The 23,676-nt window shown below is 46.3% G+C and overlaps 2 protein-coding genes across 4 annotated transcripts; both read left to right on the forward strand.

Annotated features, from left to right (window-relative positions):
• The first annotated feature begins 2,724 nt into the window (after window positions 1–2,724).
• LOC135826955 (uncharacterized) lies at window positions 2,725–17,370 on the forward strand. Of its 3 annotated transcripts, none has more exons than XM_065339493.1 (6): window positions 2,725–2,899; window positions 10,194–10,331; window positions 12,391–12,609; window positions 13,191–13,371; window positions 15,995–16,092; window positions 16,423–17,370. In XM_065339493.1, exons 2-6 carry the CDS (start codon window positions 10,203–10,205, stop codon window positions 16,432–16,434), a joined length of 639 nt encoding a protein of 212 aa, XP_065195565.1. In that variant the 5' UTR covers window positions 2,725–2,899; window positions 10,194–10,202; the 3' UTR covers window positions 16,435–17,370. The 3 variants fall into 3 exon arrangements, with proteins under 3 accessions (XP_065195565.1, XP_065195561.1, XP_065195571.1); XM_065339489.1 differs by lacking the exon at window positions 2,725–2,899 and adding an exon at window positions 9,241–9,382; XM_065339499.1 differs by lacking the exon at window positions 2,725–2,899 and adding an exon at window positions 9,483–9,820.
• A 4,741-nt stretch (window positions 17,371–22,111) lies between these two features.
• LOC135804695 (uncharacterized) lies at window positions 22,112–23,107 on the forward strand. The gene has a single exon (XM_065318633.1). The coding sequence runs from the start codon at window positions 22,112–22,114 to the stop codon at window positions 23,105–23,107; it is 996 nt and encodes a 331-aa protein (XP_065174705.1).
• The last annotated feature ends 569 nt before the right edge of the window (window positions 23,108–23,676 follow it).

Consider the following 23,676-nt stretch of genomic DNA (forward strand, 5'->3'; position numbering starts at 1 on the left):
GGTCTTCGTATAAATAGGCCGTTGGACATTGACAACTGTGCAAAGCTTCAATAGCGGCCCGGGTGATGAATTCTGCCCATACTAATACAGGCCTGTTGATTTCCCATTTGCAAATGAATTTCTCAGACGTGAATGGACGTCTTCTCACCACACATAGTGAAATACCAAGGCAAATATCACGCTTGGCCTGGTCGCTGATTACGATGGGATGTGGACTGGTACAGCTGACAGCATGCTGATTCGATCACAAATTGCAGAAATTACTCATTATTTTACAAACGAAATCCAGTCATCTATATCTCCCACTCAATGTCTGACGCCGAAAAAAGAGAGAGAGAGACTGAGAGTACGTAGAACTAGTGTTGACATCACTTTAGTACTTACTCAAGTCACATCAAAATCCTTATCAGCGGGCTCCAGGCTGTGGAACGCCTCCAGTGGGTCTGAATGTTCGACAACGTCAACCATTACTTCTTCAAAGAATCGTCATCTACTGTTTACTGAGTGGTGTGCGGCCAGTCGCCAAGTACTCGTACCAGTGCGAGTACTGATTACGATGATGCCGTTCACAAGGGAGTAGTAAAATACCTACTCCGCGCCCAGCTCACAATCGATCGATTTGGTTTCTTCTTTTTGTTGCGCGATCGATCGATTTTGCGCGATCGATCGATCGTTGCGCGATCTGTCGATCGACAGATCGCGCAGCAAAATCGATCGATGTGGCAGATCCATAGATGGCGCACAACACATGCACGGGACTGGCAGAGCGCTGGGACAAACAGTTTTGCCTTGTTTTGGCACGGTCGGCCATGCATGCCTGCATGCCTTCCGCACAGCACAGCTGGCTGGGCCATCTAATCATGATTCATGGGGCCAGTACTAGGCAGTAGATCTACTACTAGTACTACAGTACTAGTGTACTACTACTAGTACTGAGTACTAGTGTACTACTACGTACTAGTGAGTACTAGGCAGTTGGCCGGAACTAACGACGTAGTACATGTACTGTAATGAGCAGGGAGTAGTAAAATACATAATCATTTTACTACTCCCTGGTAATGAGTAATTATGTAACTAATTGTTACTTGCCACCGCCTCGCCAGTCAGGCTAGATAGCATGGCAGGGCCGGTCCTGCATGCAAGCGTCTACAACTGCACAAGTACATGCATGCCCTACAAGGCTACAGCGAACATGTTATTGTTCGAACAACGCTCTACTATTATTATTATTAGACACAATCTCATAGCATGTGACAAGCATAGCTAATGCAGGGACAGAATCCCCTGAGACAAGGGCGTTGAGCCAGCCACGGCAATAGTAAGCTAGGAAAACAAAGCAAATATGAATTAGAGCAGAAAATGAATGGAAAATTACAAAGAAAAACGATTAACGGAAGTGAGCACTATCAATATTCGTGCATCACCCAGGTATTCGAGAATGTTCTTCGATGATAATTATTGCGTCTAGTTCAGTTGTGATAGTAGATCTTTAAACTGACCAATAGAAGAACAAGTTTTCAGACCGTATGGTAATGATAACCAATGAGAGTAGCCGGACTACTACTACTACTAGTACTAGTACAGTGGTCCCTCTATAATCCGGCACCATTTGTGCCACGGAAATCTGCTGGATTAGGGAGGGTGCTGGATTAACAAATCTGATCTACTGCTGCAATGTGCATGAAGAGGACATTAATTTTGGCTACTGAAAATTGTGCTGGTTTATCGAGGGTGCTGGATTATAAAGTGCCGGATTAGAGAGGGACGACTGTACTACTACTAGATTTGGATTTTTCTTCAATCATCTTTCCGATCACATTATCATGGATTTTCAATAAAGTAACTAGTTCTTTGACTACTACTACTAGTACTAGTAGACTAGTAGTAGTAGTAGGTACTAGCCTGGCTCTAGCCTCTACTACTACTACCGTACTGGCAATATATGTTGCCGCGTAACGCGTAACGCAGGGGGTGCGGCGTAACGCGCGACCAGGCGAGTGCAACAAATTTTCGTTGCGTTCGTAACGCGCGTCCGGCGGGGTGCGGCGATCTTTTCATTGCAAAAAAGGCTGAAAACTGTGAAAGCACGTGTACCGCGTGGTGAAAAGTTCAAAACTGGACGCAGCAGGAAGTCCTGCAATAGCAAAAAAGGACTGCGGCAATATAGAAACCTGTGTAACGGCTCCTGTGCGACTTTGCATGTAACGCCCTGCGTGCGGCAAACATGTGCCAATGTAACGCTTCATGGCCTCACTGCGGCAACATATATTGCCAGTACGGTACTAGTACTAGTACTAGTAATAGTACTGTCTTACTACTAGTACTACTAAAGTACTAGTACTACTACGTACTACTACTAGGCTAGCGCCTACGGCCGGCCCATGGCCACGGGCCGACCAACCATTCAGCCATGTCATTGGTGGGAAATCCCCCTTGGTAGTACCTAGGCGTGCATAATTCTCGTCCAAAACCCAACTGTCAGGGGAAACCTGAGCAGTCATCCGGCAGACAACACATGCGTGCGCTGCTGCCCCTACATCAAAAAACTATCTGACCAGTTACTACTGTTTGTGACAGGAGCGATCATCTTGATGAGGCCACAAGCGTTTCGATACAGTCGCCACCCGTAAGTAGTAAACACTCTAGTACTAGTCTCTAGTCTCGCAGAACGGGTGGCGAGCGCTGAGCGTCACTAGCACTGCTTGTAGCGATCCTGCACTTCAAAAACGAATCCTTCGCGGCATGCTCAACATCTTTTTTTCCCATTTTCCTCCAGGTGCAAGGAGAGCGAATCCACGAGAGAGTCTGAAACAAGCTACGATTACGAATCCACCATCGAAGTATTTGTGCACAAAGAACAGCTCCTGGCTGACTAAACCGATAGAATCCGATCGTAACGGTAAGTACCGGTAGCAGCTGTGTGCAGGGTATTACTATGAGTCACAAGCAAGAATATTATACAATTATTTATAGCGCAGTGCTGCCAACCGGTAACCGTTACCTGCTTGGTCTATTTTGCGTACTCGGACAGCTGAATTTCCGTATTTTCCAAAGTTGTTGCGTACTACCAATTTCTTTTTAATCCCATGATTTAGAATGTGTGTTTTTGGCGAAAAGAATGGGGGCTAAAATCTCACCAGTTGCAGACTAGACTATGCATAGTCATGACATGACCTACATGTACATTGTACAATCATGTACATGTAGGTCAGTATACTAGTAGTACTTACATGTATATATATATATTGAGTCATAATCAAAGCCATATCCATTCAAACTGTCCTCATCATGTACATGTACATATACTGTAAGACATGTATATATAACGAGGAAGCAAATCTAACGTTTTAACGGATGACATTTCTTCGTTATAATAAGATCCGTTGAGGCCGTACTGCTTCATATATGCTGTGTGTGGATATGGCAGAATAGTGCAAGATCGTTAACATATCTTCTCGTTAACTTATGAATTTTGGACAATCGTTAAATTTGCGACTCGTTATAATAACATGTCTTATCACTCTCTTATTATTGACCCCCACAGAAACTTGTGATCTCTAAGCGGTCAAATATCTCATAATCGGTCAATATATGAAATATAGACCTCGTAAAAGACCTCGGGGGACCTCGGTCTTTTACTCGTTCTATATTTCATATATTGACCTCTTTAATCGTGCAATAATAGATACTTACAGTACTCAGTACATGACATACAGTCATGTACTGAGTATATGTACAATGTCAATGTATTGTAGAAAAAAGTTCAAAAAACTGGTTGATAGTCAGCTGATCCATACTTCTCAATTTTCCGTACAATTTCGGTCAATTCCCGTACTGCGGACAAAGGAGTGAGTTTCCGTACAAATACGGAAAAATACGGAAGGTTGGCAGCACTGATAACGGATAATCGGGAATGGCTGAGATTATGTATTCCTTCTTGCGTACATGTAGCAATGATAGCGCATTGTTATTTCCCACACATCCACACACACGCATGCACACACACGTGCGCACATGCGCACAGTCGCACACACAAAATACAAAAGACCCCCCCCCCCCCACCTTGAATCTTGAACATCGCCATTGCCGAAGACAATGATAGCGAATGGACTCTCAATTGTATCCACCAGTCTGTACATGATAGAGTGGACTCCTGTAAAACGGGCAAAGGAACACAAGTAGTACCGTACATACATGTACATGTTTGAAGATGACAGCAGGTAAAAAGGCCGAGGGCACACAGACAGTGTGTTGTTATCTTCAAACAAGCAAGGCTTGCAAGTTAGTTGCATGAGGTACATAAATGTACATTGTCCGGATATTCATGAAGCGCCACTGAGTCAATGCACCTCCAATGCTCCACTTGCTTGGCATTTTCCCGCTCCGGCTTCTTCACTGAGCACGAGCTGGCTTGCATGCTTGCCAACTGTCACGGACAAAGAGCTTGTCCATAAGACAGTACATATCCTGCACTGTCCTATCTTTGCTGCAATCAAGATCAGTCACAAGCCACAAGACTTTCGAAGGACCATTACTGGCCATGAATGATTACGGCAACTCATTCCACTCAGCTCAGGGAGGTCTATTCGACTCCCTGGTTCCACTACATAAGAGTGCACATGTACATGTATACTACTAGTACTACATCATGTACTAGCATGGCATTGTACATGTAGATAGTACCAAGAGTACATGGGGGTTATGTTTGTAATGATGTACAGAGTACATTAAGATCAGTAACACTAACTGATCTTCGTATTCGCGTGTAGCCTCACGTGCTGATCATCTATGTACAGGTAGATCTAGATATGAAGCAGTAAAAAGGGAGTCGTATTATACTCAGCAACCGGTTTAGAAGCCTCCTGAGTCCTAACGTCCTGTTCTACTGTCAACATGTACATATCTGTCCTGACATGACCCGGATGGCGAGCCGTATGATAATCCATTGCCCAGACGTACATGTACACACCATGCACACGCACATGCAGCGCACGTCTACTTGGCGCTAGCACAGAACTGACCAATGCCAATGCCTTGGGCAATGGGTGCCATTGGCTGCATGAAGACAATTATCATGATTATTCCCGTAGCTATGCAGAAGACGTTACTTCAGTAACGTCTGGCGCTAGCCAGGGTCCACACAGCTTTAATTTGGTGTTTGTTTGTGTGTTTGTTTGTTTGTGTCACGCCTGGAGCTATCCCGTATCTGTCCCGTATCTGTCCCGTATCTGTGACTACAAAGGCTCTACAGGATTGTACATAACAGCTGTCCACAATATTTGCGGGCTCCTGTATCTGTCCCGTACCGTACCAATAATCGTCGTATTATGTATACGACTCCCTGATGTATTGTATTGTATTGTATTGTATACTTTATTCCCGTAGCTATGCAGAAGACGTTACTTCAGTAACGTCTGGCGCTAGCCAGGGTCCACACAGCTTTAATTTGGTATTTGTTTGTTTGTGTGTTTGTTTGTTTGTGTCACGCCTGGCGCTATCCCGTATCTGACGGCAAAAAATCATAGGGATGTTATAAATTTTTTAATTCTCCTATTTTTTTTCAGGCATATCCTGGGATTCGAACCCGCACTATCGCCCTACATGCATTCCCCCATACACTTCGCATTCATACCCATTCATCCAAGTTGCTTCACGTTATGATCTTGCGTTTGAAAGCCCTATTTGAATATTGCGGGCAGCTGTATGTGGCCAGCTGTGTTTGATGGTACAGTACGGGAGACGGTGTCGTATGACCCTCGATCGTACCTGTCCCGTACCTATCCCTACCGTACCTTACCAGCAAAGACGGCTGGCCACAATGCATATTCAAATAGGGCTTTCAAATGCAAGATCATAATGTGAAGCAACTTGGAGGAATAAGTACTAGTATGTATACGAAGTGTATCGGGGGATGCATGCAGCATGCAGGGCGCGATAGTGCGGGTTCGAATCCCAGGTTATGCCTTAAAAAATAGGAATTTTTAAAGACCGGGGATGCATGCAGGGCGCGATAGTGCGGGTTTGAATCCCAGGTTATGTCTTTTAACAAAAAGGAATTTTTCAAAGACCGGGGGATGCACGCAGGGCGCGATAGTGCGGGTTCGAATCCCAGGTTATGTCTTAAAAAAAGGAATTTTTCAAAGACCGGGGGATGCATGCAGGGCGCGATAGTGCGGGTTCGAATCCCAGGTTATGTTTTTACAAAAATGGAATTTTTTAAAGAATTTATAACATCCCTATGCTTTTGTTTGTCTAGGTCATCAAGGCAAGAAAGCATAGCGTAGGGCACTGAGCTTCCAAGCTCTCTCGTTAGGTCATGACTTGTCGAATTAGCAAATAATTTAAAGGGGAAGTATACCCTATGGACTCTAACAAAAGCCTTAGAAAGCAAAATTGATGTATGGCACCGCCGTAAACTCAGATACATACTTGGAATCATCTTTCCCAATAAAATTTCGAATAATGCTCTTTATGCTAAAACTGCTCAATGCCCAATAAGTGCAGTCTGTAGACGCCGGCGCTTATTATGGTTTGGACATGTCATTCGTGAAGGGAAGGACGCTGTGTCGTACAAAGCCCTTCACATGGCAATGAATATAACAGATATAAAGAAGCCCAGAGGTCGCCCAGTGACCAGATGGGTAGACAACATTAGGAATGACCTTTTACTTCTCAATATGTCTCTTTTGGAAGCGGAGCAACTTGCCTCAGACAGAACGCACTGGCTCGACGTTGTCGACAGATGCATGACCCTCATTTGATTTTTCATATGAGCTATATGCGTGCTGTACTATTATTATACCCTAAAATCAAACTTTCACCAGTTGTAGTCTTCGGGGTGCTGAGTCGAATGGTCTTGGTCCGAGGAAGCTGAGACGCTCCCATCCTCCTTTATTCCCAATCGAACTCGCGCACTTCCACCGAAACTGGGTGACTGCGCCCTACTAGATGGGGATTTGTATGCAAAATGTCACTAAAAGCGCCATTTCGTTCTTATAAAAGCACGGACGACCACGATTGGCCCATATGTTGTAGTCTTTTGGACGCTGAGTCGACTGGTTTTGGTCCGAAAAGGCTGCGATGCAGCGTTCCTCCTTTATTCCCAATCGAACATGGTTGAACAAGTGGTCACGTGCTCCTGCGTACACCAGTCACCTGGTCACCGTGCCTGCAGGGTACAACTTACTAGCCTGTTTGACCTTTTTTGGGTGCAGTCCTGCCACTCGAGTGGAACTTGAGTTGAACCTTGGTGTGAAAGTATTAGTTGTCGCCTGCTGGCGTGGTGACCAGGTGATTTGGGCACCCAGGAGCACGTGACCGCTTGTTCAACCATGTTCGATTGGGAATAAAGGAGGAACGCTGCATCGCAGCCTTTTCGGACCAAAACCAGTCGACTCAGCGTCCAAAAGACTACAACATATGGGCCAATCGCGGTCACCCGTGCTTTTATAAGAACGAAATGGCGCTTTTAGTGACATTTTGCATACAAATCCCCATCTAGTAGGGCGCAGTCACCCAGTTTCGGTGGAAGTGCGCGGGTTCGATTGGGAAAAAAGAAGGAAGGGAGCGTCGCAGCTTCCTGGGACCAAGACCATTCGACTCAGCACCCAGAAGACTACAACTGCCCTGGTGAAAAATTGATTTTAGGGTATACTTCCCCTTTAATTAGTTGTGGACTTGGCGCTAGCACTTAAAACCAGGGAGTAGTAAAATACGTAATATTTTACTACTCCCTGCTTAGAACTGACCAATGGGTACCGGGTAAGGGTGGCCACATCATGCGAATTATTTTGTCCAAAATTGAAATTCAAAAAGCGAAAAAAACGGTCAAAATGTTTTAAGAAAATTCAAAAAATCCCCCAAAATGCAGAAAAAATTCGATCCGTTGCCATGGTTTTTACAGTATTCGTACCTAAAAAAATCCACAAACTGTTTATCATGTGTGTCTGTGTGCTTCCAAATTCGGGGATGGGTGTCAAAAGGTTAAAGGTCAAAGGTGTGTGTATTTGAAAGTACTGTTTTCACATGTCAAACTTGGTAATAATTATATTGAGCAGCACATGTACTCTCCTGATGTGACCTCACTGTCGTCTCCAAAAACGGCCAAAATTCAATCCTGATGGGGCCAAAATTCCAAAAAAATTCAAAGTGCGAAAATCCAACCAAAATTTAAAAATAATTGAAAACATTTTGTGGACAAGCCTACCAATGGGCAATGGCTAGGCCTGTCCGAAAAATGTGTTTTAATTTGCGGAAAATGGAAATGCAAAATGCACGGTTTTCCAGCCAACATTCAAAGAAGAAATCAAGGGGGAATGTTAAAAAAATTAAAAAATCAAAGCCAAACAACCCAAATTGGCCAAAACGCAGAGAAAATGCATCCGTTGCCATGGCAACCAGAATCTAAAATGGCCGCCATGCCATGGTGATGACAAAAATAATAATGGTTTTCCATGTCACATGTACATGTATAGTCTTGTAGTATCCTTGCCTTGCTAGTACACTACATGTACCTCTAATCATGTCACATGTACACGCACTGCATGATCATAAGATTCTTGTCACCCATTTTGTCACCCATTCTGACATTGCCTGGCAAGCCTGCAAAGCTAATCATTTTCTCACCATTGCAAGTCACTTGTGTTACCCTTGCATACTACCTAGTACCTGTACCATGTGTACCACACATGTACTACTAGAACACATCTTCGTAGTTTTACATCATCACACCTGCATGTACATGTAGAACTAAACACCCATGTGTTCGCATTTGTGTGATTAGGAGGCCAGTGCAAAAGTAAGTCTAGAGTCTCAGCCAAGAGGGACAGAAGACACCGAAATAGCAAGCCAAACTTGACTTGGTCGAGCTGAAACCTTGGCTGAAACCTTGGAATTCGAACGAAAATGGGCAAAATTCAGAAAAAATGCAAAAACGCAAAATGTACCCAAAATGCAAAAAAAATCAGAACATTTTTCGGACAGGCCTAGCAATGGCCCAATGGCAATGGCCCATGGGTGAAGCTTCGAAGATTAGGTCATGACTACGTCATGATCGACGTAACCCGGTAGGCACCCCTTCTTCTTGACGCACGTGACACGTAGCGTTCTTCTTGGCCATTCTCGTGTGTTCCTGGGGCTGCCAGTGCGCACCAGCTGGTGCACACTACTACTAGTCTGTACTGAGAAGTGAGACTGAGACTCGTGTGAGAGCTGCACCGCTACCTACGGATGATCCCCACTCCGAAGGGCGAAAACACAGAAGCCTGATGACAGTGATCACGGTGATGACTGATGTTCTAGTCCTAGTATAGTAGTAATAGAAAGAGGACTGGGGTCGAAATGTTTCGCAGTACTGTGATGAAGGCTGTTGACGGATGTTCAGGTAAGGAGCTCTCGTTTTTACCGCGAATGTTTGTTCGCTGGGCAGTACGACTCTACGAGTAGATGTACTTGATAGACTTAGTTCCTGTGTTATCGACAGTCCATGTTATCCGTATATCAAAGACATTGAGAAGTAGGTGGGAGAAGGCCCAAACGACGGCCATTACTGAGTGTAGCCTCCCGCTTATGGATTCCTATCATCGTTGTTCTGGGGCAATCTGGCAACCTGTGTGTAATGACAATAATATTATCATCAAAATGACAATGGCCTCAGTACTAGTCTAGACTAGAGCGCAGGTACAATGATTTGATGCTCAGCATTGATATGGTTTCATGGCGCACAGGATAATGATCACAGTTACATGGCGTCTGTACGCGCTGTGTGGCAGGTTTGCTTGGTGAAAAATGACAATGAAATCGAGCTGTTTAGCAATCCACGGTAAGGAGGTAGCAATGGGCGACCCACAGACGGTCCAAAGTCCGTAGTAGACCGGAACGAAAGGATACTAAGTCCCTAGGCCTTTTGAACATTTTTTTCTTCTTCGTTCACCGGACGACGACGTTCGTTATTCGGTTGGGCGACCTGAGGACAGTGAATGGTTGGGTCACAATGGATAGATATCCTACAAAGCTGACCTAAATATCCCTCGTGCAAGATACTAGTATTAATTTTTTTAGTTCATGTCTTAGACTTAGGTCGATCCGTCTTCGTTTACGTGTACGATCCGATTGTCTTCGATGCCGTTTTTACGTTACCTACATAATTATAAATACATGACTAGCATGTGTGATGTTTTCTCTGTTAAACGCAGACAAAATTGATGGACGAAGTTAGTAGATCACCATCTAGCTTGGCCACTCGGCGTGCACCAAGGCCCTGCGAAGAGAGTTCAAGCCGGAGTGTTGGCCCCATGCTCAGATGCTCCTCCAATACGCCTTTGTACCAGCTGGTAAGTCGCTGTGGAGTATGGTATAGAACATACACAGCCTATTAAAGGGGAAGTATACCATAAAAAAAATTTTTCACCAGTTGTAGTCTTCTGCGTGCTGAGTCGAATGGTCTTGGTCCGAGGAAGCTGCGACGCTCCCTTCCTACTTGAATCCCAATCGAACTCGCGCACTTCCACCGAAACTGGGTGACTGCGCCCTACTAGATGGGGATTTGTATGCAAAATGTCACTAAAAGCGCCATTTCGTTCTTATAAAAGCACGGATGACCGCGATTGGCCCATATGTTGTAGTCTTTTGGACGCTGAGTTGACTGGTTTTGGTCCGAAAAGGCTGCGATGCAGCGTTCCTCCTTTATTCCCAATCGAACATGGTTGAACAAGCGGTCACGTGCTCCTGGGTGCCCAAATCACCTGGTCACCGCGCCAGCAGGCGACAACTTTCACACCAAGGGTCAACTCGAGTTCAACTCGAGTCACAGGACTGCACCCAAAAAAGGTCAAACAGGCTAGTAAGTTGTACCCTGCAGGCACGGTGACCAGGTGACTGGTGTACGCAGGAGCACGTGACCGCTTGTTCAACCATGTTCGATTGGGAATAAAGGAGGAACGCTGCATCGCAGCCTTTTCGGACCAAAACCAGTCGACTCAGCGTCAAAAAGACTACAACATATGGGCCAATCGCGGTCATCCGTGCTTTTATAAGAACGAAATGGCGCTTTTAGTGACATTTTGCATACAAATCCCCATCTAGTAGGGCGCAGTCACCCAGTTTCGGTGGAAGTGCGCGAGTTCGATTGGGATTCAAGTAGGAAGGGAGCGTCTCAGCTTCCTCGGACCAAGACCATTCGATTCAGCACCCCGAAGACTACAACTGGTGAAAATTTGATTTTAGGGTATACTTCCCCTTTAAATACGTTTCTCGAATGGTGACGAGTTGGCATACATCCAGTAGCAGTCCTGACTCCTGTACTAGTAGTATGATGGAGATTGGGGAGTGGAGCCGAATGGCCTTGGTCAGAGCACTCTGTAATGCATGCTGTTATCAGATATTGCAGGGTTCTAGCCAAAGGAGGGTAGGGGGGCACAGCGCCCTCATACTCTGATTGAGCACCCCTCTGTGAAAAAGTGCCCCCCCCCCCCCCCCTGCTCATTTGTGGGGGGTTTCATGCCACTCAACGAAAATTCGGTCGTTACCCATTACCAAAGGGTTCATAAAGGCACATTTGTCTGGGGTGAAGTCGGGGGTTCACCATGCACTTTTCGATTTGCATGGCAAGACAATTTTAGAAAATGGAAAAATGGGTTAGGGGTGTCTGTTTCCCATGCCCAACCTCCTACGGTTTTGACCTGCCTAGAACCCTGGATATTACCAGTTAAAGTAGCATTCACTCTGTACCACACTCAGATAATTACACCACTGACGTTGCGTTTGTTCAGCACCTTTCTATAGCTGGAGTGTTCGTTTGGAACTTCTTTGTTTCCATCAAGAACTCATACCTTGGAAGGGGGTCAGAATAAATTCTTCCCATTCTAAAGAAAATACCAGAGAATGAATTCATGAAGAATGTTTCCATGATATTTCATTGGCTGCGGAGCGGTAGATAAGCCACAATGTCACGGAATAGCCCCACAATCGGATGAAGAGGTTTGGTAGCGTAGAAGTTACGGTAGAACCATATCAGGCCATTGCTGCTCTTTGTTTCCTTTGACACTCAGTGAGAGGGCGACGGGGAATACACGCAGGGTACATTTAAATTTCAACTCTGATTGCCGAAGTATGGCACAAATGGAAAGAGTATGTACATTGCAGTTCTAGACACAAAGCCCAATAATCGTAATTTAAACTCGTTGCTGTGTATCCATCCCCTGATGAAAATTCTGCCAATTTGCATGAAACAAAAACCATTAAATTATGATACAGGGTCAAATACTCTTTGGACCTGTCACCCTAAAGTTTCTTCTTCCACCTGATTTCCCAATAGATACACCCTGCTCACACAATAGCTAAGGCACCTGTTAGTTATGGCATGATGTTTGTTTTCCCGTGTCTTCCGTTCAGCATAATCCTGTATCCACGAGATGGCTCCATGTTTTAACTAGCCCGGCGTCGGAAGCAAACAACACACTGGTCATGGCGACAATAGGATCTACTAAGGCCAGCCGTCCTGAAAATGTTCCAAGATTTTATAGGGATGCCAACATCCTGGCGTTTGATGATCTTAGTCACTGGCAGTGGCTGATGTTGTTGGGGGTTTCAGGTCCTGCTGCAGATGACGAGGTAGGTCTTTTATCTTGGCAATGCGAAAATTGTTTTTGATTTTGTTGATTTGCCTGATTTGCCTGATTGATCACTAAGAACAATCTGACGCCAGCATGCATGCTCGTGCACGGACGGTAAAAGAATCCAATATTTTTCTGAGAGAATGTTGGATGGTAGTCCTTATGATTATAGTGTCGTTCTGGGTGCGTGTGTGTGTGTGTGTGCATGTGTGTGTGTGTGCATGTGTGTGTGCATGTGTGTGTGTGTGTGTGTGTGTGTGTGTGTGTGTGTGTCAGTCTAAAATTAGTGGCGGTCAATTCATCAGCCTTGCAAGCTGTTGAATGATGTAATCCCAGCACAAGTTGCTATGTCTAACATAGCTGTTCGCTATCATCGCTTCTGCGATGGGCAGATCTGAGGAGGTCTGAGGTGTGTGTGTACATGTGTGTGGGTGGGTGTTTGTTGGTATCTGTGTAGTTGTGTGTAGACAATGTTCCTACAATAAACTTCTATGAAGTATGATACCGATGTGGAAAACTGTTTTTTGATAATTCGAAAATGAATAGTCTTTTGCAATTCCCTTTTTCTGTTATTTGCAGTGTCTTCTGCTAAAGTTTGAAGCACCAACCCTTCGTTACTCGCAGGAAGATCCACTACGTGTCTATAGTGGAAGTCCAGGGTGGCCGTGCGTGTTGGCTGCAGGAGAGCAGCCCTATATTCAGTTTGATTTGCCTCTTCAGGAACAGAGGTCCATGTTTACAATAACGCCAGCTGGAGATGGTGAGATTGCTACTCATGAAACTTGTCTTGTTGCAATGAAACATGATGCCTACCGTTTAGATAGCCCATATCGGTATTATCATCATGTATTGGCTTTACTGACACCAAGCGCTCCCAGTGTGTGCAGTATTGCGGCGGTGTAGAGGCCAGTGCACCGTATTTTCCCCAATAAATGTACAGTACTTTTATTTTTTCAAAGGTGGTCAGACCTGTACTACTATAGGAGACTGTACTAGTATTGGAGACGTGTACTTTTATTGTTTCTAGAAAGATTGATTGCCTGGGTTGGGTGGCAAACAACTCGTGATAATGATGCTGTAAGGCTGTAAATACACCCAACCATGGTAAGAATCAGTGTACAAGACACAAATATGATAAACGGGTAAGAAAAATGACATAAGGTGGACCCTGGTATTTGTACCCCACTAATGCCCATCGCATCATTCCGGCATTTACTATTATTCCCCTAGCTATGCAGAAGACGTTATTTCAGTAACGTCTGGCGCTAGCCAGGGTCCACACAGCTTTAATTTGGTATTTGTTTGTGTGTTTGTGTCACGCCTGGCGCTATCCCGTATCTGTCCCGTACCGTACCATCAAACACAGCTGGCCACATACAGCTGGCCGCACTATTCAAATAGGGCTTTCAAACGCAAGATCATAACGTGAAGCAACTTGGAAGAATGAGTATGAATGCAAAGTGTATGGGGGAATGCATGTAGGGCGATAGTGCGGGTTCGAATCCCAGGATATGCTTGAAAAAAAAATAGGAGAATTGAAACATGTATAACATCCCTATTCTTTTTTTGCCGTCATCAAGGCGTTTGACGGTGTCGTATTACCCTCGACCGTACCTGCCCCGTACCTGTCCCGTACCGTACCATCAAAGACAAAGACGGCTGGCCATAATGCATAATTATTCAAATAGGGCTTTCAAATGCAAGATCATAACGTGAAGCAACTTGGAAGAATTAGTATGTATGCGAAGTGTATCGGGGGATGCATGCAGGGCGATAGTGCGGGTTCGAATCCCAGGTTATGTCTTAAAAAAAAGGAGAAATTTATAAGATTTTAAAACATCCCTATGCTTTTTTTGTCTAGGTCATCAAGGCAAAAAAGCATAGCGTAGCGCCCTGAGCTTCCAAGCTCTCTCGTTAGACACTTGTCCTTTTATATTTTCGATCCACACCCAACATGTACTACAATTGGGGACGTACTAGTAATGGAGACTTGAACGTTTAATGGGGAAAATACAGTAGTTGGTTATTTGGCCACACCATTCTTCCCGTTTTCACTCTTTTTAACCTATGTGTTTTTGAACCCAATATTCTAAGGAACATGTAAAGAAAAGTGGAACGTAGATATTCGTATGTCTCTCTCCACTGTGTTGGCTGAACCACTTGTCAATCTATGTAGCGTGATTTGACAGTGGTGGAGGCATTCAACAGTGTGAATAGCTGCCGGTAGTATGATGTATATGAACTGTATTTATTGCATGCTTAGACATGTTAACCTTTTGAGCCCGGCCCATTGAAAACCTCTGCCATGCAGTAAATTTTTTAAATTCACTGTATGTAAGCAAACTTAATTTCAAACGATTTTTTCATGTATCCTGAGCACAGAACTGTTTTTGTTTTGGAAATACAACAAAAATTACAAAAGTTATGACTTTTTTCAGAAAGGTAGTTATACGCGAAATTGGTTACCGTAAAGTCGCGGATAAAAGCCGGGCTTATAAGCACATAAGCAGCTTTCTGCATCAGGCTTCAATGCAAACCATGCTTATATGCACCACTGATATTTTTGCCAGGCTTGTATGCACATCGGCCAATCCGGGCTTGCATAGAAGCCAGGCTTCTACGCGCGACACGCGTAGATCTACCACTGACTACCGGTATGGCGGCAGTTTTATTATGCACTGTACATAGCGCATGCACTCTTGACCTACCCAATCCGCGCTTGCATCGAAACCAGGCTTCTACGCGCGACAGGCTTATATGCATTTGACCCGTTTGATTTTCAGGCTTCTATCCGCGATGTGCTTGTATGCAAACCCGGCTTTTATCCGCGACTTTACGGTATTTGAAAAGTATGCACGCGCATGTAACTCCAGTTCAAACTTACGGAGCGACTCATATTTTTTTACTGTACTCGTACATCCTAGGAGTCCTCTGTGCAGCGGTACAGCTCGACGCCACGCCAAGGAAGAAACGCGGAATCGATGTAGTACCGTACTGACTCGTGACGTTCTAGAACGTCACGCGTGTCACAGTGGCAGTGGTAATGACGTGTCAGAACGTCACGCGTGCTCAAAAGGTTAAGTTGGCCGGATCAGTTGTAGTTAGTGTGATATTCACCTGTTGAGCCCTGCCTCTGAAGCCCCTAAGTATCGCCATGCATGGCCATATGATTATGGGGAAATTCTATCAAGGAAAGGGAAGCAATGGGTATAAATAAGGTGACTGAAGGAAATGCAGCATATGGTGATCAAAGCTGTGGCAAAGCTTTTGGTTACAGAAACATTGTCATTTGCTAAAAAAAGATGTATGAATAGCACCCTCAACTAATGAAAAATAATTTTGATAAGCTAATGTTCTGTTTTGTGTCCTTTCCACCACTGCAGGTTCCTTGAAGTTGAAGGGTTCAACACATCCGTTCTTGATGGCTGCGACCATGAAGAAACGAGCTGCCATGATTGATGTGGGAGAAATCACTGGCGAGGTGAGAACAGTGTCCGCGGTTTACGTGCACGCCTCTTGTTCTTTTGTCCACGGATACAGGAATCCCTATGCGGCTGTCTTACTTCTTATCTAGGTTCTTCATGGTACAAAAAACTTACTACAAGTCCTGAAAGTGCTTTTACGCCGCAAGTGTCTATGATACAGGTGGATCTATCTTCTTTTTGTTTCTAATTTCTAGCTGAGCAGTGCCTGATGGCTCAGTATCCTTTTTGCAATTGATAAGTACCCTGTACCCTCTGCCGGCATCTTTGTTGTACTTCCAGGCGAAAGTGACACTGTTGTCTGCCTTTACCTGTTTTGTGAATTGCAGCTGACATGCTGAGGGTACCATTATGTGCCACTGAATAGGCCGAATATACGTAGATCTACGTGATGACGTTACCGTGGAGCAACGACTCTACCGTACAGGACTTGAGGTTGAAATGTTTGCGATATTGAGTTCATGGACAGTGTGAATATTATAATATATAGCTCGTCGAGATTCCTTATTGGTGACAACCCATGACATACATATACACAAAGCTACCAAGCTTAAACCCTCATCTACAGCAGCGGGGATTACCTTATTTCACCGGATATAAGTCGCACTTTAGAAGGGGATTCGATTTACAATCGGATGTACATCCTACTTATGCGAATCAATTGAAATAATTTCGCACGAAGTGGGAGTACGACTTTTAATCAAGTTCGACTTATAGTAAGGGAAATACGGTAGCTTGTCTCCTTCTTGGAGTTGGAAGAGTGCGTCTTTGCTGGGCGTACTCTCGCAACCCACCCCTATCATATCATTCCAATTGATTTTCCTTTGGTCTTCCGTTTGAGGATAACACGCTTCATACCAGCTGTCTCTGCACTACCAGCATCACAGCACCTAACTACTGACCTAATACTGTGCCACCGTCCTTTATTTTCTTTGCTTTCCTACAAAAAACTAACTAACTGCCATCACTATGTTCTGCATGATTAAGATTTTACTGTTTATTTTCTTTTGCCAACAGTTCGCTAGCATGTACATAAGTCAGTTACGCGCAAGACTTGATAGTAATCCTGTGCCAGACCAGTGCGCCTGGAGGCAGAGAATTCATTTAAACTGCTGAATTGACTGTCAAGAGCTTTCTTTTTAGCATAATCCCGTGTTCAATAGCTGCTGAAATCTGGTTTCCGATAATTACATGTACTTAATTTTTCATTCCCGTAGCTATGCAGAAGACGTTACTTCAGTAACGTTTGGCGCTAGCCAGGGTTCACACAGCTTTAATTTGGTGTTTGTTTGTGTGTTTGTGTCACGCCTGGCACTATCCCGTATCTGTCCCGTACCGTACCGTACCATCAAACACAGCTGGCCACATACAGCTGGCCGCACTATTCAAATAGGGCTTTCAAACGCAAGATCATAACGTGAAGCAACTTGGAAGAATGAGTATGAATGCGAAGTGTATGGGGGAATGCATGTAGGGCGATAGTGCGGGTTCGAATCCCAGGTAATGCCTGAAAAATATAGGAGAATTGAAAAATTTATAACATCCCTATTCTTTTTTTGCCGTCATCAAGGCGGTAGATGGTGTCGTATCACCCTCGACCGTACCTGTCCCGTACCGTGCAATCAAAGACGGCTGGCCACAATGCATATTCAAATAGGGCTTTCAAATACAAGATCATAACGTGAAGCAACTTGGAAGAATTAGTATGTATGCCAAGTGTATCGGGGGATGCATGCAGGGCGATAGTGCGGGTTCGAATCCCAGGTTACTAGTATGTCTAAAAACAAAAAGTAGAAATTTATAAAAATTTATAACATCCCTATGCTTTTTTGTCTAGGTCATAAAGGCAAAAAAGCATAGCGTAGGGCCCTGAGCTTCCAAACTCTCTCGTTTACTACCATTTGCTGCCAACAATAATAATTATCATACAAATTGATCTCGCCAATAATAATTATTTCGCTTTGCATACTGTGTGGTGGACTTGGTATATGCATGGGTCAAACTAAACCCTACCCTGGTTACACCCAAGCCTAATTAATTTCTACGGGATAGTTGCCAGCGCAGGGCCCTTGATATGCTTGTTTTATACCTTAAAGTCATCATAAACTTCATAAAAAACAGCCCTTTGTTCTGATCTAGCTGTGCTGGTGACCAGTCATGTCACCGTCAGACATGTGGTATGTGTGACCGCCCGCTGGATAACTGCGCTTCTGGTACGTCACGTACAGATCTTGGCTATACTGACGTGATCAGTCACGCGGCTCCTGCTGTCCTGACCATACACACACACACACACACACACACACACACACACACACACACACACACACACACACACACACACACACACACACACACACACACACACACACACACTACTACTACTACTACTACTATCAATCAGCTACCCCTTGGGGTCACGCCGCCCTCCACTCATAGAACTGAGCGCAAGGTGAGGGGCAGTGGCGCAAACAAAACAGGAAGTACAGCAAATGAATTGAAAAATGCCTCATTTCTCGTTGGCTGACGTAGGAAAGAAACGAGAAATGTAGTTCTTTTTTGTCTTTCTTTTGCATGACGTAACATTTGCTGCTCGCAAATGCAAGATATTAGGAGCATGCGCTCCGGCTGCGGCATTCTTTTTCTTCTTGCTTTGCAAGTGTAGTGTATTTCTCATCCCGTTTGTTTTCAACGTACTTTCAGGATCCTTTTTAGGAACATGCCTCCCCGAAAAAGGACCCGCCGTGCTGCAAGCGCAGAACCTGCACGACTGCAGCTGCAGGCTGACGCGCAGCAGAACGATGCGGCGGCGGCACGCCTGGAGGAGCAGGCAACTCGCATCAGGCTGCTCGAGGCCCAAATCGAGCTCGAAAGGGCCAGGGCCCCGGAATCCCCACGCGGCAGAGGTCGCAGACGGAGACGTTCTCCGTCATCGTCGTCGTCGTCGCCGTCATCGTCGTCATCTAGATCATCGTCGAGTGCCAGCAGTGCATCGCGGTCACCCAGCCCCAGGAGCCGGAGATCCAGGTCCAAAAAATCCAAAAAATCAAAAAGTTCCGGCAGGAAGGCTCGCCGTCATCGCCATCACTCGAGTGCTACGTCAACGGGCCCCAGTAAATGGAGGAACGTGGCGTATGAACACCAGCACTCAGTCAACGCCCGGCTCCAGGAGCGCCTGGAGAAAGTGCGGAGGGCACTAAAATCCGACCGGCTGAGGAGCGCAACGAAAAACCTAAAGAAAGGTGAGGACATTCTAGAGGACAGGCAAGAGTGGCTCGCCGTCGCCGATACCCATGGGGTAGAGGTGGCGAACAAATTTGTGGAGGGAGGGGGAATCCTCAGCATTGTGACCTCCGCCGAAAAGAGCAAGAGACTGAATGCGGCCGTGCAGTCCGTGGCCATGCAGCGGCCCTTTCGGGGGGGCATCCCATCCAGGTTCGGCAGGGGCGGGGTGGTCACCCCTAAAGCAGCCGCACGAGGGGCTGAGCAGCCACCACAACAGCAGTCACCTTCTGGGCCCAGCGAGGCACCAAGGACGCAACCGGGGAGAAACCCCATCCAGCCTGGCCCCAAAGTCTGCTTCCGTTGCGGCGAGCCAGGCCACTTCATCAATTTCTGCCAGAAGCCAGCCGCTCAGAAATAGCTCTGAGGGCTGTGCGGACGGACTCCCCCCTGATGTAATAGATGATGAAGTGTATTCGGTGCTGAGTGTTGTTGACGAGGGGTGCGTGGCGGGCTTGTGCGAATCTGACGATCAAGGGGAACTAGAGGGGCAAGGGGTGGTGGTGGGCAGTTTAGCTAGGTGCAAGCCATTTTGGGAAACTATGGGGGCATCCGAATTTGTGCTAAGGATCATTTGTGAAGGGTATCTACTCCCGTTCGTGCAGCTACCAAGGCCGAAAACTGTAAAAAATCACAGTAGCGCTCAGTGCCAATTTGATTTTGTCACAGATTCAATTAGAGATTTGATGGAAAGAGGGTGCATAAAGGAGGTCAAGAGTGAGGAGGCAATGATTTGCAGCCCTTTAGGCGTGGTAAATAATGGAAAAAAGTTAAGACTCATTTTGGATTTGAGGTACGTCAATACTTATCTGGCGAAATTTAAATTCAAAATGGAAGACCTGAAAACAGTCGCAAGAGTCTACGAAAAGGGCGACTACGTGATTACTTTTGACCTGAAAAGCGGGTACCACCACATTGAAATTGCACAGGAGCATCAAAAGTACTTGGGGTTTAAGTGGTTTAATGCGGAGGGAACTATCACAACCTATGTATTTTGCGTGTTACCGTTTGGCCTCTCCACGGCTCCTTATGTTTTCACAAAAGTGACACGTGTTTTACTGCGGCGTTGGAGGGAGTTGGGCATAAGATGTCAGCTCTACATGGACGACGGGTCTGGTGGGCACTCTACTGTCGAAGGGGCAAAGGTGGTGGCAAAACAGATGAAAGCTGACCTCTTGAGAGCTGGGTTTGTGCCCAATGAACAAAAATCCCAGTGGGAGCCATCACAAACGGTCGAAATGCTAGGCATGCGCATTGACCTCAAAGAGGGTCGAATTTTTGCGACAGAGCGCAGAGTGGCGAGGCTTAAAGAGTGCCTAGCACGGCTGAGCGGTCTAGCAGCGCCACCCGCGAGGGAAGTGGCGAGGCTAGCCGGCTTCCTGTTGTCTATGTCGCTTGCGCTCGGGCCAATTTGCCGTCTGCGTACCAGGGCATTCTACAGCATGATATTGTCTAGGAGTTCTTGGTACGCCCCAGTGAAATGGCCGGATGCGGCAAGGTGCGATTTGGAATTTTGGAGCACGGTTTTTGAAGACTGGCACGGCCAACCATTTTGGAAAAACTGCCCAAAGGCAACGGTCCTGACCTGGTCCGATGCGAGCGACTCTGGCTGGGGCGGATTTTTAGTAGACGGCAGTGCAGTCGAGGTAGCCAGAGGAGAGTGGTCCAATGAGATTTTGAATGACCGAAGAAGCTCCACGTGGAGAGAATTGAGAGCAATCGCGTTGGTGCTTGAATCATTAGCACACAAACTAGAAGGAGGTATCTGCATTCACAGAAGCGATAACCAGGCAGCTGTGCACATTATCCAGGTGGGCAGCAGAAGGGAGCATTTGCAAAGGGAGGCCATGCGAATCCTCCAGGTGTGCATGAAACACGGAATCCGCCTGATTGCCGAATGGGTTCCCAGAGAACAAAATGAATTGGCGGACTACTATTCGAAAATAGTTGACACAGATGATTGGCGGCTAAACCCGGCTGTTTTTGAACAAATCGAGCGTTTGTGGGGTCCCCATACGCTAGATTGCTTTGCGAGTCTGAGGACGAAACAGTTAAAGCGTTTCTGTTCAAGGTGGTGGAATCCGGGATGTTATGCGATCGATGCCTTTACGGTTGATTGGTCAATGGAAACGGTGTGGCTTACACCTCCGTTCCACCTAATACCCAGAGTTTTGAGTATGTTAAAAATGTGCTGCGGCCATGGCACACTGGTTGTGCCTAAGTGGGTGTCAGCGGATTGGTGGCCAAAATTACATGGGAGGCAAAGCTGGAAACCATTTGTAAAAGGAGTTTTGGTGCTACCCCATGATGAAAACACATTTCTGGAAGGTACCTGCCCTTACAACTTGCTGGGGGGCAAGCAATATTATTCAGAAATGCTGGCTTTAAGAGTGTGCATGAAGAATAACTGTTGCTGATTTGCGTACTGACACGATTGCTGTGGTTTTGTGGCGCGAGCACATGTGAGTGCACGGTGCACGAGGCATTGTCCTATGTTGGTGTTCAGGGAACACCATTGCCTGCAGGGCAGGAAGCAGATGCTGCTGACAATGTCATAATCCGCAGGGCGGATGGATGCTGCTGCTGGTGATGCCGATGACGATGTTGTAGCCCACAGGGCTGGCAGACGCTGCTGCTGATGCCGTTGTATAATGCTCTTCAAGTGATGCTGATAGCTGCTGCAGATGCTGAAGCCGACGCTAATGCTGATGACTCTGTTGACAGGCGCCTCACGTTATGATCTTGTGTTCATGCCTAGAGCTGAGGGCGGTTCAAGTGGAGCCAACCCAGGAGCTCGTGAACCTATCCAGGAAGATTCCAGAAGTCATGTTGGCGAGTAGGGCACCGGGAACAGTGACCAAGTATTTGTCGACATTTCAGCGCTGGCAAGAGTGGGCTAGCAGTCAAGAGATCCCGAGCGTACCAGCCGAGTCTTGGCACATATGTTTGTATGTCGTGAAGCTGCTCCAGGAGGCACGGACAGCGTCACCAATAACATCCGCTATTTGCGCGTTGGCCTGGTCGCACAAGGTGCGAGGCCTACCGGACCCCACAGACAACGCACAGGTTCGGAACCTAGTCCAGGCCGCCAAACGACTGCTGGCGGCGCCGAAGAACCGGAAGAGGCCGATGACGAAGCAGATGCTAAACCAAGTTGCTACCAGGCTCTTGCGCAATGAATCACTGCAGAACTTGCAGACAGCGACTCTGATGACCGTTGGCTTCGCAGGGCTCTTGCGGTGGAACGACTTGTCAAACATATACGTCGACGAGATCGAAATCAAGGAAGATTACATGGCACTATTTCTCGAAGTGAGAAAAAATGATCAACTGCGCCAAGGTAACTGGGTGCTGCTGTCAAGATGGCATGGAGCAGTATGCCCAGTGGCTCTAACAGAGCGACTGCTGTCTAGAGGTGGCTACGAAGGCCACCAGAAGTTGTTCGGCTGTATTCGGCAAGGAAACGCTAGTCAAGTTGTCCGGGACCAGATGTCTTACAGCCGTGCCCGAGAGCTGATCCGGGACGCGCTGTGCCAAGCGAATTTCAACCCAAGCGCATTTGGGCTGCATAGCCTGCGTTCTGGGGGAGCATCGGTGGCCGCGGCAGCAGGAGTCCCGGATAGACTGATCCAACGTCAGGGCGGCTGGAGAAGCGAAACATCCATGCGGATGTACTTCAAGGAGTCACTCTCAGCAATGCTCTCAGTGTCAAGGGCACTGGCCATCCATTAGCTATGCTTTGCTGCTCTTGCTGTTGCTGCTGTCCCCGCAGAGGCTGTTTGTTGTTGCTGTGTGCGTGTGTATGTGGGTGTGCATGTGACTGAGGTGTGTTAGGGGTGGGAGCACGTATGGTGTGGCTGCACACAGGAGTGAGAAAGAGAGTAAAAAAGAAATGCCTCATTTCTCGTTGGCTGACGTAGGAAAGAAACGAGAAATGTAGTTCTTTTTTGTCTTTCTTTTGCATGACGTAACATTTGCTGCTCGCAAATGCAAGATATTAGGAGCATGCGCTCCGGCTGCGGCATTCTTTTTCTTCTTGCTTTGCAAGTGTAGTGCCCATGCCCGCCCGCCCTAGTGAATGGTTATTTTGTTGAGTCGTTTGGATATTTCCGTAGCACACCGCTGGCGGTGTGCTCAGATTGCAGACTGCACTAATTTTGATGATCTAGATGAGTTGAAGCTGTTTACTATTGTCGCCGTGAGTTGACAATACACTTGCTTGCTGTTGCTGCTGTCCCCGCAGAGGCTGTTTGTTGTTGCTGTGTGCGTGTGTATGTGGGTGTGCATGTGACTGAGGTGTG

The sequence above is a fragment of the Sycon ciliatum genome, chromosome 1 (genome assembly GCF_964019385.1).
Source record: "Sycon ciliatum chromosome 1, ocSycCili1.1, whole genome shotgun sequence".
NCBI classification, from domain to species: Eukaryota; Metazoa; Porifera; class Calcarea; order Leucosolenida; family Sycettidae; genus Sycon; species Sycon ciliatum.